Here is an 18,032-nt window from a genome sequence, read left to right on the forward strand (position 1 = left end):
GCACACTCAGTCAGAAAATGAATTCACCTACTCAAGAACTGAACTCTAGGCCACACGCAAACCGCTCCCTAGGGCTCCTGCACAGCCAGACGCTGACCCCTCCCTCATGGAGGGCCGGGGTCCAGCACAGCCAGACGCTGACCCCTCCCTCATGGAGGGCTGGGGTCCAGCACAGCCACACGTGGACCCCCTCCCTCATGGAGGGCTGGGGTCCTGCACAGCCAGACGCTGACCCCTCCCTCATGGAGGGCTGGGGTCCAGCACAGACAGACGCTGACCCCTCCCTCATGGAGGGCAGGGGTCCTGCAGAGCCAGACGCTGACCCCACCCTCATGGAGAGCTGGGGTCCTGCACAGCCAGACGCTGACCCCTCCCTCATGGAGGGCTGGGGTCCAGCACAGCCAGACGCTGACCTCTCCCTCATGGAGGGCTGGGGTCCAGCACAGCCAGACGCTGACCCCTCCCTCATGGTGGGCTGGGGTCCAGCACAGCCAGACGCTGACCCCCTCCCTCATGGAGGGCTGGGGTCCAGCACAGCCAGACGCTGACCTCTCCCTCATGGAGGGCTGGGGTCCAGCACAGCCAGACGCTGACCCCTCCCTCATGGAGGGCTGGGGTCCTGCACAGCCAGACGCTGACCCCTCCCTCATGGAGGGCCGGGGTCCAGCACAGCCAGACGCTGACCCCTCCCTCATGGAGGGCTGGGGTCCAGCACAGCCACACGTGGACCCCTCCCTCATGGAGAGCTGGGGTCCAGCACAGCCAGACGCTGACCCCCTCCCTCATGGTGGGCTGGGGTCCAGCACAGCCAGACGCTGACCCCTCCCTCATGGAGGGCTGGGGTCCAGCACAGCCAGACGCTGACCCCTCCCTCATGGTGGGCTGGGGTCCAGCACAGCCAGACGCTGACCCCTCCCTCATGGAGGGCTGGGGTCCAGCACAGCCAGACGCTGACCCCTCCCTCATGGTGGGCTGGGGTCCAGCACAGCCAGACGCTGACCCCTCCCTCATGGTGGGCTGGGGTCCAGCACAGCCAGACGCTGACCCCTCCCTCATGGAGGGCTTGGGTCCAGCACAGCCAGACGCTGACCCCTCCCTCATGGAGGGCTGGGGTCCAGCACAGCCAGACGCTGACCCCTCCCTCAGCCATGCATTTATCAGTCCCCAGGCACTGCCCTGCAGTCACACATTGACATTGTCCTTAGGGAGCGCTCCTGCAAGGACACGGACCACTCCCACAACCAATTTTCTTGCAGCCACACACTGACCAATTCTTCAGGCGGGGTTCCTTTCCCTTAGAGGTGCTCTGATACAGACACGTAGTGACCACACGTGACCACACACACACACTCTTACACTTACCCACCCCAACTTCTTTTCAGCTCTGCCACTGTGTGCCATCTTTCTACCCGCCCCTGCCCTGTGGGGGTGTGGAGGCACACTCTTACCCTATGTTGGATAGCACTGCTGGGTTCAGCTGTGCTCCTTACCTGTAATCCTAGTTCTCTTCCAGGGGTAAACTCATCAAAGTCATAAGCACTGAATATTCCCGCCCACGTGCGGGGACCCTGGAAATAATATAAAATGATATATGGAAATCACATATCTAGCTCCACATATATGTATGTACATATATCACTTTTTCTCACACCAATGCAGCCCCAAAACTGAGGCTAAACAATGTAATTACCCATACATGGAATGTATTAGCAAGCATATAAAACACACATTAGGTCAAATAGCACTTGAACTCATAAATCTTGAAAATTGCTAATAAATAGACAGTCAGCCCACAGGCTGCATTGTAAAGCAATAGCATAGAAAATGGAAGCATTCTCAACAAAAACCGTCACCGTGCCTTTAAGGCAGCCATGACCCCTGGCTTCCCATCATGCCTCAGGAGTGACAGTTAGGTTAGTTGTTCTTTGCATAACCCTGAAGTCAGGGCTCAACAATAAACTATAAACTTGTTGACCACATCTCATTTACCTGGGGAGGCGGGTGGGTTGCTTATGACTTTGATGAGGATACCCCTGGAAGAGAACTAGGATTACAGGTAAGTAACTTATCCTTCTCTTCCAGGGGATCCTCATCAATAGTCATAAGCACGGAATAGAATAGCAAGCCCAAACACCACCTGCAGGTAAATGAGAAGTACATGACCCAACCAAAGATTGTAACAGCCGAAAAATCAGCCATTAAACAGATTCCGCAAGGAGGCCTGGCCTACCTGGGTATCTGCTCTAGTGTCAGAATCTAGACAGTAATGTCTGGTAAATGTATGGACGGACCTCCAGGTCGCCGCCTTACAAATCTTAGACATGGGCACATTATGAAGAAAAGCTGTAGTAGCCGCTTTCCCTCTGGTGGAATGTGCTTTGGAAGAAAACCCTAGGGTCTTCTGCGCCAATTGAAAGGCAAGTTTGATACAAGAAACTATCCACCTTGAGATGGAACGTTTCGAGGCTGCATCGAACCATAGTTGACAAACAGTTGATCAGACTTGCGTATAGATTTGAACCTATCAAGATAGAATTTTAAAACCCTTTTCAGGTCCAAAGAATGCAATGCCCTCTCAGCTGGAGTGGAGGGATCGGGAAAAAAGGTGGGTAAAGAGATGGTCTGGTTTACATGGAACTCTGACACCACCTTGGGTAGAAAAGAGGGATGTGTCCTCAACACCACCCTATTTAGATGGAACACTGTGTAAGGCTCTTTGGAACAGAGTGCTTGAATCTCGCTCACTCTGCGAGCTGACGTGACTCACCAAAAAAGCAGCCTTCCAAGAAATATGCTGCAAGGTTGCTTTATGAATGGGTTCGAAAGGGGAACCCATCAATTTCGATAGCACCAGGTTCAACTCCCAGGGGGCTGACGGAGGGCGTAACGGAGGGTAGACCTCCTTCAAGCCCTGTAGAAAATCTTTCACAGCCTGTAACTGGAAAAAAAAGAAGGTTGGGAAGGTGAGCGCCTATAAGCTGTTATAGCTGCTAAGTGCACCTTTATGGAATTAAATTTCAACCCTGCTTTAGCCAGATGTAATAGGTAAGGGAGAATGACCTCTTCCTGACCCTTGATAGGATGACAATTGTTCTGCATACACCACATGTAGAAACGCTTCCACTTGCATGGATATGAATGCCTTGTGCAAGGCCGTCTCGCCTCTTTCAAAATGGACATGCAGTCCTGTGGCAGTCCTAGGTGGCCGTATTGTATGACCTCAGGAGCCATGCTGCCAAGTTCAGTGACAGAAGGTTGGGATGATGAATCCTCCAGTTTATCTTGGATAGCAGGTCCGGCCTGCACGGCAGACTCTTGTGAAGACACTGACAGATGTACCACCACTGTCTCGGCCAATCGGGGCAATGAGGATCATCCTTGTGTGCGAGTGAGTCAGCTTGCTCCCCACCGTCATGATCAGCGGAAGGGGTGGAAAGGCATACACAAATTCCCCTGACCAGTCTATCAAAAGGGCAATCCCTTTCGATCCTGGTCGGCAGAATCTTGAGGCAAAGTCTCTGCATTTGGTGTTTTCATCGTCCGCAAAGAGATCTATTGTGGGACGATGCTTTCGACTACCTCGTCAGTGAAAACCCAGTCCTCTTTGTCTTTGAGATGCCGGCTTAGGGTGTCCGCTCTCACGTTTGTTCTCCTGGGAGGTGGACTGCTGTGACTGACAGATTCCGAGCCAGGAGCCAATGCCACAGATTTTGTGCTTCCAGTGAGAGGGTACGTGAGCGTGTTCCTCCCGGTTTGTTCAGGTAGTACATGGTGGTGGTGGTGTCCGTTTGTACTAACACTGATGATGTTTGAATCGAGGGCAGGAAAGCTTTGAGGGCTAGATGGACTGCCCTCAGCTCCAACATGTTGATGTGGTAGGACCGCTCTTTGGGATACCAGTCCTTGCATCTGGAGATGACCCATGTGAGCCCACCAACCTTGTAGAGAGGCATCTGTTATCACTGTCTGGGCAGGCGGAGGTTGATGGAACGGAATGCCGATTTGCATATTTCGCCTTTCCATCCACCAAGGTATGCACGCTCGCGCTGTGCTTGACAAAGTTATCTTGTCGGCCCAGCGAGCTGACTGCTGGTCCCACTTGTTATCCAGATCCTGCTGAAGAGGACGCATCCTTAGTCTGGCATTGGGGACCAGAAAAATGCAGGATGCCATCGACCCTAGCAGGGAGGCAATCCTTCCGGAGAACAAGTTGGCATTTTTGAGTGATGAAAGACTCTTCACCGAAGGAAACACTTTTCCTGCCTCGGAGTCTAGCAGAGCTCCTAGGAATTGTATTTGCTGCGTCGGCTGTGTAGATGACTTGTTGAAATGCACATGCAGACCCAACCAATGGCATAGATCGATGCAGCTCAGAAAATGGTTCCTTACACCATCTGATGAAGGACCTTTCAACAGTCAATCGTTCAGATATGGGTACACGAAGACACCCCTGCAGCGTAGTGCGGCCGCTACCACTGCAATGCACTTTGTGAACACCCGGGGAGCTGACTTCAACCCGAATGGGAGGACTTTGAACTGGTAATGAGAGGCCCCTACCCGGAAACTGAGGAATTTCCTGTGACTGTGAGCTATTGGTACATGAAAGTATGCATCTTGTAGGTCCAGCAAACACATTCAATACCCCTGCCTGAGATGTGGATATATTTGATGAAGCGCCAACATGCAAAACTTCGTACTGGGATTTTGCTGCCCTGTTGATCTTGACCCTTCTGCCACTGAGGGGTTTGAACCCTCTGTTGGGAGGATTGCTTATTGTAGGGGCGGAACCTTTTACGGAATTATTTTTTCTTTTCAAGCCCCAAGGCTTTTAGCGTGTCTAATTCAGTCTTCATACGCTGCATTTCCTCATTGTGTGTGATCCGAATAAAGATATTCCAGAGAAAGACAGGTTCTGAGCTTCTGGCTTCAGGGCGGTAAGGCGCAACCACGAAGACATCCTTGCGCATACCCCTTGAGCATATCCATGCGCCGACAGGGTAGCCCCATCCGCTGCAGCACTAATAATCTGGTTGGAGACTTGGCTGCCCTCCGTAAGGATCTCTTTGAAATCCCTTCAATCTTCCTGAGGGAGTTTTTCACGAAGTGCTGCAGGGAATCCCACAGCGATCTATCATAGCGGCCCAATGGCGCCTCAGGCAGGAGGCTGAGGTGCCACATACTCTTCGTAGCCAGGAGTCTTGCTCTCCTTGTCTGGAGGGACAGTGGAGAAGATGCCACGGCATGGGTCTTTCTTGCCGCTGCGATGATTACTGAATCCGGAGGAGGGTTGGCTCTGAGGAATAGTGGATCCTCCTCTCGAGACCGATATATTTTAAGAATCCTCGGCGGTACTGACTTTATGGTCGCAGGCGTGAGGAATACGTCCATGACTGGTTCTATTATCCCTGGAACTAAGGGAAGCAGAGGTTTGGCCGCTGTCTTATGATGCAGCGTTTCAAAAATCACGGAAGACTTGGTCTGGCGCGCTGTCATGGGAATCCCAAGCTTAAGCACCCCTCTGTTTAAGATGTCCTGGAAAGTGAAGAGGTCGTCCATTTGAGAGATTCTCGACGGTGGGCTGTCAGTGTGGGAGAATAGTCTCTATGAGATGGAGTAGGAGATGAATAGGTAGGAGATCTGCGCTCCCTTTTCCTGCTTCTTGACCTGGATCTTCGCCTGCTTGAGCGCACTGGGGTGCGCGTTCGCTCTCTGGGCCTGGAAGGAGGATGATCCCGATCCACCTGCTGCGGTAATCGAGCGGCTGTGTCTTTGTCGGGGGCCCAGTGGTGTAATGGTCTGTACCACCTAGGAGACAGCCTGATAGAAGGCAACTTTTGCCTTGCTCTCCTCTCCGGAGAACGTGCTGGCGGAGATGGTTCCACCTCTTCGTGTCGCGATCTAGCCGGTAAATGCTCTGATGCAGTATCAGAAGAATAGATCACAACATCCGAGGTATTAGATGCTGATTCCCGGTGGGAGACATGAGAGCCTGAGGGAGAGGACGATCGGCTCAACGCAGGAGAGACGTCTCCTGAAGGACATCTAGAGCAAGATCTGGAGCGACTCTGATGCCTGGTGTCTTGGCGGAGACTGCCATAGAGAAATACTCTTCTGTTTTTTAAGGTGGGCTCGAAAGTATGGCAGAACGTCCACTTGACTTGGAACGCCTCTTTCTCTGCGTCTACTTTGGAGATCTCTGCATCGACGCTGGCCTGTGACGGAGATCGCAAACTAGATGTCGACCTTACAGGGGTCTTCTGTGTCGACATTGGGCCCAACGCCAGTCTCGACACTGGAGGTGGCAGCTGGTGTCTCGATGCCGGGGACTGAAGACCCATCCTTGGCGGAGACCTGTGGCTCAACGTCGAACGCCGTTGAGATGCAGACGGAGCAACATGCTTCGACGTCGAATTCCGGTGATGCGGCGTCGACAAAGAGTGTCCCAACGTCGAACGCCGGTGATGAGGCGTCGACAAAGCGTGCCTCGACGGCGAACGCCTATGCCTCGACGTCGAACGCTGATGCTTTGGCGGAGTGCTCTGCCTCAACATCGATCGCTGGTGCGACGACAGAGCGCTGGGTCTCGACGTCGATCGATGTGGCGACGACTGAGTGATCTGCCTCGACATCGTATGCCCACCCGGGCGACGACAGAGGCCTGTTTCTCAATGTTGAATGCTGCCTAGTTGACGTCAACGGAGGTACCCGAGTCTTCGCCGAAGTCTTCTCCTTCGAAGAATGCGTCTTTGAAGAGGTTTTTGCGGTCGCAGGCACTTCAATGCCGATCCAGATGGAGAACAGGTCGGGACTTCTCTCTACGACCGCGTTCTCCTCTTCTGCTGCCTTTTAGGAGACCTACCTCTTTCAGAGAGGCTATAAATTCTGATTCTCTCTCGGTCCTTGAGGGTTCTCCTTGATAAGTTCTTACAATGCTGACAGCTGTCTGCATTATGAGTCTCAGGGAGACAAAGGATACACACAGGGTGAGTGTCAGTCCTGGCCTCCGTTTTGCCACAGGAGGGGCAAGGATCGAAAAATAAAGGCATTTTGACAAAAATAAACCTTTTCTGAAGAACAAAAAAGGCAGCAACAGCAAAGTCAAAAAAGGTAGGAGCTGTAAAACCAGAGTCCTGACTGAAGGAGCCGGAAAGAACAACTGAACTAACTGTCACCCCTGAGGCATGATGGGAAGCCAGGGGTCATGGCTTTCGGCGGCCTTTGATACGGTCTCACACCCCGTATTAACTGGCCGCCTGGTAGAATCGGGACTAACAGGAACTGCCTTCAAATGGCTGAAAAACTTCCTCAGCCATAGGAAACAAGTTACCATACTAGGAAGCCACTGTTCAGACGAAAAAGCACTAAACACAGGGGTGCCACAGGGCTCCAGTCTGAGCCCAATTTTTTTTAACTTGTATATGACCCCCCTGATTGAGCTCATTACATCCTTCAACATCAGCACGATATCCTACGCTGACGATACTCCGCTCATCCTTGTTCTGGACAACAACACGACTAAAGCAGAAGAAAATCTGAGGGACTGCCTTACCGCAACCTTTGAATGGATGAGAACCCACCACCTCAAGTGCAACTCAGGCAAAACTGAAATCCTTCCTTTTGGCCGAGACAATCTCTTCTCCCCCAAAATCTGGTGGCCCCAAGACGCCGAAGTCCCGCCGAACACCATCAAGTCGGCCCGCAACCTCGGGATAAGGTTTGATGAAGCCCTATCTTTCAAACAACAAGCAGGTACTGTGGCAGGGTCCTGCTTCAACATTATCAAGGGCCTCAAAAGGTTCTTTGACATCCTCCCCCTGACAGCTAGAAAGACGGTAGCAGTGGCCCTCATCACATCCCGTCTAGATTATTGTAACAGCATCTATGCAGGTTCCAACAAGGCTGTTCTGCACAAACTGCAGATGGTTCAGAACGCCGCCGCCCGCCTAGTGCTGAGACTGCCTAGGAAGTCATCTGCCTCGGCAGCACTTAGAGCCCTGCACTGGCTACCTATCCACAAGAGAGTATTATTTAAAGTCCTACTAATCACTTTCAGGGCCTACCACCAGTCGGGCCCCACATACCTGTCCCAAAGGTTTGGAAGATATACTCCTCCCGCTCACTCAGATCTTCCAACCTAAACCTATTAGTGGTCCCCAGGTTCAGACTCACCACAAAGGGAGGAAAATCCCTAGGAGTGTTGGGAGCCAGAGCCTGGAACAAGCTCCCAGCCCACATGCGTCTGATCCCCTCAGAGAACCGGTTTCGAAAGGCCCTTAAAACCTGGATTTTTAATGCCTCAGACACCTTCTGTCTAGCGCTTATTTAACCCCTACACCCCTGAAACCCTTTCAGATCCACTAATTTTCCTCCTCTCCTGGCTGTATGTTTTTCTCCCTATCTTCCCCTCTGGACACGATCTGACTAGCTCCAATATGCTCCATGGAGTGTAAGTCGTGCTTTACAAAAGCCTATTCATATCATATCATATCATGGCTGCCTTAAAGGCACGGTGCCAGTTTTTGTTGAGAATGCTTCCATTTTCTATGCTATTGCTTTACAATGCAGCCTGTGGGCTGACTGTCTATTTATTAGCAATTTTCAAGATTTATGAGTGTTGTGCTCATTAAAACAGAGTTCAAGTGCTATTTGACCTAATGTGTGTTTTATATGCTTGCTAATACATTCCATGTATGGGTAATTACATTGTTTAGCCTCAGTTTTGGGGCTGCATTGGTGTGAGAAAAAGTGATATATGTACATACATATATGTGGAGCTAGATATGTGATTTCCATATATCATTTTATATTATTTCCAGGGTCCCCGCACGTGGGCGGGAATATTCAGTGCTTATGGCTATTGAGGACGGTCCCCTGAAGAGAACATACAGCGCTGCTCTGTGTAGCCACAATCTTGCCCCAAATCTGATAGCATTGCTGTACACAAGCAGCTGCCCTCACTCAGTAACAAGGGAGCCTGAGGTTACAAACTGACCTGCCTAGAAACATATGATGAAACCATGCAATGTTGACGAGTGACTCCACGGGATGCAGGATTTAATTACAGACGAGAGTCCTTCGTTAAGTAGATTATAATTCCCAGGTTGAGGATCCTCCTGGGGTTCACTCACAGCTGCTCTCACATAAACCTTGTTTGTGTTTTTTTTTAGCTTGTGGTGAAGGGGAGGATGTCAAAGCGGTTTGTTTACACATGCTACCGACTCCAGAGTTTACCCAGATACGGTACTGTCTCACACTAGTGAAGGAGCGGGGTTTTGGATGTAAAGAGGACTGCTCCCGGTCGCCCTAGTTAGGACTTCCTCAGCAAGCAGCACTCACCTCCAGGTGCAAGGACTGTGACATGTTAGTCACTGAAGCTGATCTGGAGTGTAGTACCACCTAGGAACATCCCAGGACACCAGAACCATTTTAAAATAGACCGTGTGCTCACCCACTGAACTCCTGCCTCTAGAGCACAAATCTAGAAACAGGAGATACCACCTAGTAACACTACAACACCGGCGGCATTCCCAGACTCGTGTGCTCACCTAATGCAATGTGGAGGAAAGTGCCCCTTTTTGCATGGTTACCCCCACACACACTTTATGCCTCACATCTGATGGCCTTTGATGTGCCCTGGGTCCCTGGCAATTAGGTTCCAAGAGCCTGTGTTCTTTCCCAAAACTCTACCTTTGTACCCACAATTGGCGCATCCGACCCCAGGTCAGCCCGTTGTAAAAGGTACCATGGGTACCAAGGGCACTGTGACCAGGGAAGGCCTCTAAGAGCTGAAGCACTTATTGCGCTATCCTTAGGGACACTGCACCCTAGCACCCTAACACCCACACACTGTCATTGCAGGCTGCGTGTTTTTGTGGGGAGAAAAGTGAAGAGTCGACATGGCACACATCCCTGTGTGCCATGCCTGTAATCCACTGTCTGGGGTCTGGGTAAGTCCCCCCTCTAGCAGGGTGGGCTAGCCCCTAGCTGAGGGTACAGATTCATGTGCCCGGTACCCCTACAGTGTCTAAGTCCATTCTTAGACATTGTAAGAGCAGTAAACCCAGAGTGTATGGTGCTGGGAGTTTGTCATTACAAACTCCACAGCTCCATAATGGCTTTACTGAACTTAGGAAGTTTGGTATCAAACTTCTCAGCACATTAAACCCACACTGATGCCAGCGCGGGATGTAATGTAAAATGCACTCAGAGGGCATCTTAGAGATGCCTCTTGAAAAACAATCAGCCCTGATGTGGTTCCTGAATGGCTGCCCGCCATTTGCCACCACCAGACAGCTTTCTGGACCCCTGGGTAGAGGGACTCTGTTCTCTGGTACCCAGAAACAAAGCCCATCCTGGGCAGAGCGGTCATGCCTCCTTCCCCAGGATGGGCTGGGTCCACAAAGGGGAAGCTTCAAAGGTTTGCTGCCTTTGTAAGCGGTCCCTGCCTTTTTCTGCCTGAAGCAACTGGCCAACACTGGTTCTGACTCCCGCTTTGGGTGGGAGAATCGGGAGGAGAGGTGTGCCCACCTTTGGCAACCCCACCCATCAGTTGAGGGAGGCAAAGCACACATCTCAGTCCCCTCCATCTTGAAGATGAGGGGCGCAGCCAATCAGGGAGAGGCTCATGCCCCCTCCCACTGCAGGGCAACATAATGGGGAGTTGTACTCACTCCGAGGAAGGGACCTATTGGTCCAAACCTGCACAACCCTGTCACCCACCTTAATTTAGTATTAAAGCGCAACCTTGAACATTGCCTCCTCAGATTAAAGGAAGAAAGAAGGTCCGAAGATCCGTGCTGATCAATGAAGAAGAGGACGCCCACTGCTTCGGCCCCAATCCAACCTGCCTAGAGGAAATCCCAGTGTATGCAGCAGCCCCCGGAACCCGGAGGACCTGCCCTGCACTCACCTTAAAGACTGTCACCCGTGAGCACTGGATTTCTTCAACAAAGACTCCAACACAGAACCCGGACCCAGGCAGCTCCACGGTTAGGCACCAGTCAGCGATCCCGACCAGGGATCTGGTGATCCCCAGCCTACCTTGAGCTTCAAGCAGACACCTGAAGCCTAAACTTGAAGGGTCCCCTCCGATTGAAGCTGGTAAGAAAATTCCAATGCCAAAAGGGCCCTGCACCCGATGCCTCAGTCTCGGGTGGTCCAACCGACAGTCCAGGCATCCCCCAAGAACCCAGCTTGCCGGTGGTCGCCTCCTGACCGAGCCTGCAGCCTTTCCTTAACCGGAGATCTCTATTGTAAACCACGTCGTCTTCTTGGCATTCTGCACCCAGCCGCTTCTGTGCTGCTGATGGTGCAGCTCCTGTGCGGATTCTTTGCCTCTGCAGTGCTGAGTCCAGCCCCAGAAGCTCTGCTCCCACACCCGAGTGGCCTGCTCGCAAGAAGCCCCTGACCAAAATTATGACACAAAGGGCCCCTTAGACCCAATGGCTAACATTGGGCCCCTGCAATTTGCACCCGGCCGCCCCAGTGCCGTTGGTGGTGCAATTTGAGTGCCTAACTGGACCTTGGTCCGAACTCCCAAAGGTTCGGACCAAGGTCAAGTGCTTCTCTGTAAACCGTTAACATTATTTTTCCCATAGAAACCAATGTTACAAGTTTGTTCCTAAAAACATCTGTGTTAACCGGTATTTTGTATGAAAGAAAAGTAACTCTGCTTTAAATCAAAACGTGTCTTACTTATCTTTGTATTGAAGGATCCACCGAGTGATATCCAGGCATATCATGCCGAGTAGTCAATGTAATCTAATAGTAAACAAACTATTCCAAAGTAATCTATGTATTTTAAACTGTTCCAAAATCAAATACAAACCTGGAATGATTGCAAATTCAAACACAACTCCATTCCCTCGTAAAGTCTTGCATTTGAGAGTATATTTCACTTACCCGTGCTAAGTCCTGCTTGGTTCTAGAAATAAAATACACTTATATCTTTTTATACATACCTAATGGTCTGCTCTGCGAGAGTGTGCCATCATCCTTGATTGAGTGAATACAATAAATGCTTAACCCACTCTGGATAAGCCCAAGTGCTCGCCCAGACTACCACAAAGAGCTGTTCGAGGTCTAATGTAACCTCTGCTATACCTGTGGGGATCCCCTGGACTCTGAGCACACTATACATTATATTGGTATTGTATATACAGAGCCAGCTTCGTACACTATTGTAAGAAAGTGGCTCTGTATATACTGGACCAAAGTAAGGTAGTGTGCACAGAGTACACAGAGTCCACAGTCCCCAGAGGTTTGGCAGAGGCTAATGTTAGATATAACCTTACTCTCCAAAGTGGTAAATTGGTCGAGCAGTAAGGCTGTACCTGAGGAAAGTGTAAAGCATTTGTTGTTCACACTCAGTCAGCAAATGGTCTCACACACTCAAGAACTGAACTCTAGGCCAATTGTTTTTGTATATAAAAATATATATAGGTGTTTTACTTTAGAACCAACAATAGGTATCAAAATATACTTTCTCAGAATGAGTTAATTTAGTTTAAATACTTTGGTAATAGGCAATAGACTTTAAGTACAGTACTTACAGTTGTTGCAATGGGCAACACAATTTTAAACACAATGCAACATTGAGCTCAATGGACATTTCTAGTTAAATGTAACTAGTTACTTTATGGATTACTTTTCTAACCACAGGACTGGATCCTAGATTCAGTCCTGGGACATGAGCTGTAAACAGTTGAGTGAAAGCGTTTTGGTTACAGTCATGATTTTTAAGGAATATTATTGGATTTTAAAAGCTGATACTTGGAAACGTTATCACATAGAATCCCCAATGTTCTCCTATGGGAGGAAATTCACTGAGCACAGAGTGTTATCGTTACTTTTTCTTACTCAGTGGTGGATTCTGGACCCAGCACTGATGCATCTCCTGTGAACAGTTGAAAGAATGCGTTTCAGTCATACAGGCGATTTTTGAGGAATATTTGTAATTTGTGAAAATCGACACTTAGAACCTTTTCTGGTGAAAACCAGGCAATGGGCTCCTAGGGAAGGAAATACAAGTTATGTTAAAATTACTTTTCAGGGTCAGTGCTGGGCTGAAAGATGCAGCACTGGGTTCTGAATATTTTCAAGTTTCAAAACTCCACACTTAGAAGAATTTCCAAGTGAAACCAGTCAATGTTAGCCTATGGAAGGAAAGTGAGTTATCAGATTTTAGGGGAGTACTCGACTGGTGAAGTTAAGGTTTTGGGAAATAGACTCGGGGGTCTCCCAGGGTCGGAAAGGTACAGGTTGCTGCACCCTCAGCGGCACAGAGGCGGTCGGGTGCAGAGGTAATTCGGCCCAATGTCATCCAATGAGAGGCAGGGGGCCTTCGGTGGTGGCTGCTGGCTAGCAGGCCACAGGCTGTGGGAGCTGGGCTCCTGGTCACTTGCTCAGGGCAAATGGGGAAGTAGATTAGGACAAAGGTTGCACTGCCAGGGGCACTCGGCCGGCGGGGGGTGTGAGAAGGTGGCCTGATCTGCAGTGCTCACTATTCTAGTGAACACTATGTATCAGTCCAGCAACCCTTATTGATGATTGGTTGTAAGTCAACCTTATAGACCAGCTATCCTAGTAGCATGGATACGAGCAGTCTAAGGCTAAAGACTCGAGAGGGCGTGTTAAGCCAGCTGTTTACCACACATATACCCCTTGAATACCAAGTGAAAGGACACCACACAAGTGTTATGAAAATAAACAAGATATTTATTAAGAATCACAACAGCCCTGTACTCTTTATGAGGACAGGGTACTAAGCACAAAACAAAACTCTTACGAAAATACTTAAGTTAGCACAGTATATACAAATGCCCGAGGGGCACGGAAAACCATATACTCTGAAAGTGGAATGCGAAATTACTAGCAGGTAAGTACAGTACTAATAGGCTTTGGAATCGCTAGGTCTTGACTATAGAATCTTCAGATTACTTCTAGGAGGCCTAGGGGACTCGGGTGCAGAGTGCGCACTCTCACGCGTGATGCGGGACAGTCTATGGTAGCTAGTAATGACAAAGTTAGTGTTCTCGGGCGAACCCGACCTGGTAGGAAGAAAACGAAAGTTGATTCTGACCCTTGGATACTGAGGCTATGCTGGGGCACCGAAATGCCGAAGTTACCTAGCCCAGGGGCTGCAGCTGCATAGGACTCAAAGGACGTCGGGAATCCTCGTTGACGGACCAGGAGCCTGGAAGAAAGAAGTTGCTGGCAGTCGACCAGTGAAGAAAGTTCGATGGATCCAAGCCTGGATCGAAGGAAGATGACACCTGAAAGCAGAGGGGTCCAAGTTCGAGACTACTAGCCAGTAGTCAGTGGGCACCAGGAGGGCACCGGATGGTAGCCACCTCGACTAGGTGAGTGGGTGACGCTGTGCTCGCAGATCTCACGGACCAGGAGGCGTTGTCGGCGACCAGGATGGAGGAGCGAGCTGTCCCACGATGGATGAAGCTGTCGGCGTCGCTGGACCCAGGATTGGGCAACAAAGCCTTGGCAAATTCAAGCCCACGCGGTGGACTCAAAATGGCGTCTGGAGTGGACCAGGAGGGTCCGGGGTGCCTCTCTTGAAGAAGGAAGCAAGGGCCAGTCTGGAGCAACCAGACCAGCAGCAGTGATGTCGTCGGGCGTCGTGAAGAAGGCCACAAGCCAGCCGGCTAGTAGCCACACAGCGCGGTGAGCACGCAAAAGCAGAAGGGCCCCACGCAGATCGTGGAGATGCTGGAGGGCTGATCTTCGGTGCTGGAGCTGCTCAGGGTTGGGGCTTCTCGGACCCCAAAGCACTCACCAGTGGAGCACACGGTGGGCTTGTTGCAAAGAAGTCGTGCAGTCTTGGCGATCGTCGGTCCCTCGAGGTCTCGTCGCACTCACAGTTCTCAGCTTTGCTGTAGAGGTGAGTAGAGGTCAGAGGTGCCAGGGAAGCCGGGTCTCGTCGAGCTGGGTCGTCGGATTCGTGAAGAAGGACTTGCAGCAGACCGCAGTGTTCTTAGGATGGTGTCTGCGGATGCAGGGTGACTACTCCTTAGCCACAAGGGAGAATCTTGAAGAAGGAAATCTTGATGCCTTTCGTAGAAAGTCGTGTTTTGATTCCAAAGATGATCTAATTTGAACAGGGGGCCCGCTCCCATCTTTATACTAAAAAAAAGGGGGCTGACCCGGTGACTAGGTCCTGCCTATGGGTGGGACTAGGAGGGGGGTGGTTACACCCCTCTGCCATGCCGGACTTTCGCCAGGCCAGGGGCTGGTGTGCCCCTGGAACTGGTTCTGACCGGCCTGTGCGTAGTGAGCACCGGGGTGCCACTCAGCAGTCACCTTCCTGTAAAGCCCTGCCTACCCAGGATACACAAAACCATGTCTGGGACGGTGCTAGCACCGCCCCTGACAGGAAACCCTTTGTCCAGGCTCCCCTCGCTGGAAGGACTCCCAGCTGCAGGGGGTCAGACTCGTGTCTGTGGTGGCAGCATCCATTTTGTGGAGCTGAGGCTTCGTTTAACTTTAACCGGGGTTCACAGTTACATACATGTCGTGTCCCTCTAGAAGGGTGGAATGCTAACCCCGTCGCCAGAATTGGTGAGGGGTTAGTATTCCAATTCGTATGACACCTTACTCGACATGTTTTGATAAAGCAATACCAAAGATAGCATTTAACCGCGAGGATTATAATGCACTTAAGAGTATATGGTATGCGATATCATGGAACAGCTATTAGGACTTGATTCCGCAAGCTGCAGACAGGCTCAGCTCATGCCAGAGCACCATCTCACACGATTCCAAGCACTCTACCTCCAGGATTGTTAAGGCCTGCCATAGGAGTGACTGATAGGAATCTGTGTGTCCATTTTAGGGTTAGATATAGGTATACTATATCTACAGCAAAGGGTGATTACACGACTTTGCCCCAGCTGTCATGTCAAATTTAGGAGGCCAGCCAGGGGTGGCATAATACATGCTTCAGCCCCTGGTAGGCCCTGGGTACACCTATGCCCTGAGTTACAGGGTCTGATAAGGTGGCCCAGTCCCAATTGGAAATGTACCTAGGGTACATGGAATCCATTTTAAAGAGAGAGCAGTAGGCCTGGGGTCCTGATTGGCAGGATCCCAGGTCGACTATGTCAAAAACCAGCTAAAACACAGGGCAAAAAGTTGGGGGCAACCATAGTCAGGATGTACCTTCCTACAGGGGGCAGGGTGCTTTTGAGCAGTCAGGCGCTCAATGTTAGTCAATGGAGATCTTAGAAGGTGAACACAGGCTGCAGGCTCAGGGACGGAGACTCTTCAGGAGCGATCAACACTTCGAGGGGTAAGTTGTGATCATGGGCGTCCGCAGGGGGGGCAAGAAGGGGCGCTTGCCCCCCCCCCTCCCCCCTGCGGAGCAACCCTCCTTGCCCCCCCCCTGCGGATGCCCATGAAAACCGTGACTTCAAGACGGGGTTCTCACTCTCTTTCCTCTCCTTTCTTTTATTTGCTTCCCTGTGAAATGTATCTAAAAAAGAAAGACGCTTTTGCTGGAAATGTCATATTTTTCTGACATTTTAATTCCAAAGTGCAGCATTAGGAATAAAAGGCTAAAAATATGAAAAATAAATAAAAAACTAAATAAAGTAAGACAGAGTGGTAGCAAACTGGCCAAACTGATTTTATTCAGACTGAAACACATTAGCGCCACTTATACAGAGTTTGCCAGTGAAGCGCTATTTTTGTTTTCTTGTCTTTGTTTTCCCTGGACTTGGAACTGGTGCACCAATCCTGGAGGTACTGCAATGTGTGAATTGGAAAACAAAATGTGTACTGCGGCTCTGCGTCCAGGGATGTGGTCTTTTTACCATACTTCTTACCTTTTGTAAGGGTATAAGCAATAGATATTGAAATGGGTCCATTCAGGGCCCTGTAGTCATGTCCTTAACTTTTCAGGCAAAAGCACTCACTGATTTCTGAATAGTGAGTGTAAAAGCATTAAGGTAACCATGTTGTTCCTGCTTACATTTCCCAAGGTTTGCTAAATTTTGCATTCCCTATAAGTGTTTGCTTTTTCCAGGATGTTGTAACTTTTTTTTTTTGTAGGCCGCATATTGCTCTTGTCTAGTGCGTAATTTAAATTGAGCCGCATCCAGGTGTTTATAGAGGCAACAATTGGGTTGTAGTTGAAGACAGTGGGAGTTTTTCTCAGTGGGGCAGTACGGTGTTCAGTGGGGGAGAGGATGTGGCACTATGGTCAGAGCTGCTGAATTTGGAACTGGGAACCAGGTTCAGCCTTAATAAGCAGCCCACCAGACCACTCTCCTGCGAGAGCACAATCACATGCTAGACCTTAGAAGGCTTCGCAACACCTTAGGAGCCCTGGTGTCTTCGCACCAGCAGGTGGACCCTAGAATGACAAGTGTAGGTTAACCTTCAAGGCTTGTCCACCACTATCCATACTGAAGTTCACCTCCAGTCTTGCGGGCAGGCCTATGAAGCAGCACGCCCTAGAACAACAGTCACCGAGGTCACAGGACCCTTGAGAAGGGCCAGCTCTAGGGCGGTGCAACCAGTGTGACTGCACCGGGTGCTGACTTTAGGTGGAGGCATCATGTTTGCAAGTATATTATGGTTTTAAAAACGCTTGCTGCCTCATTCCTGGCCTCCAGCAATTTTCGGCAACAATAAAAATGTTGTGATGACTCTGGTGATTAATGTTCTTCCTAGAGAGAGATCAGAATTTTGTCTAGTGGAAGTTTTGACTCCTGGAAAGGTAGCTCAGAGAGTTAATGTACCGGCTGCAAAGAACATGCGCCATGCAGATCACAAAGTGCACATAATGTAAATAGGTCAGTGGGTACTGCTTTTGTCAGAGATCCTTTTGTTACTTGCAGTTTATAATTTAAAATCCTAACTTGGAACAGTGAGCTATTAACCATCATCTAAGAGCTGCATACAAACGGCAAGGTATAAATTAGAGCGTTATGTCCCCATCCCCCCCTACCACCCCACCCCCCCCCACACACACACCCCAGTCTTTGATTATCCTAATGTCCCAAAAAGTGTTCTTTAGG

The 18,032-nt window shown here is 50.2% G+C and overlaps 1 protein-coding gene across 4 annotated transcripts in view; it reads right to left on the bottom strand.

The window, feature by feature from the left end:
• Positions 1 to 18,032, bottom strand: part of FAM13B (family with sequence similarity 13 member B) — a 476,175-nt gene that overhangs the window by 345,663 nt on the left and 112,480 nt on the right. For 3 of the 4 annotated variants that reach the window (XM_086942255.1, XM_086942257.1, XM_086942254.1), the window contains one exon: positions 1,491 to 1,568. The exons of the other annotated variant lie outside the window; for it this stretch is intronic. In XM_086942255.1, the coding sequence (XP_086798381.1) occupies positions 1,491 to 1,568 (78 nt within the window). The remainder of the gene's footprint in view (positions 1 to 1,490; positions 1,569 to 18,032) is intronic. 4 annotated transcript variants of the gene reach the window in all.

Source organism: Lissotriton vulgaris, chromosome 10 (genome assembly GCF_964263255.1).
Source record: "Lissotriton vulgaris chromosome 10, aLisVul1.2, whole genome shotgun sequence".
Taxonomy (NCBI): domain Eukaryota; kingdom Metazoa; phylum Chordata; class Amphibia; order Caudata; family Salamandridae; genus Lissotriton; species Lissotriton vulgaris.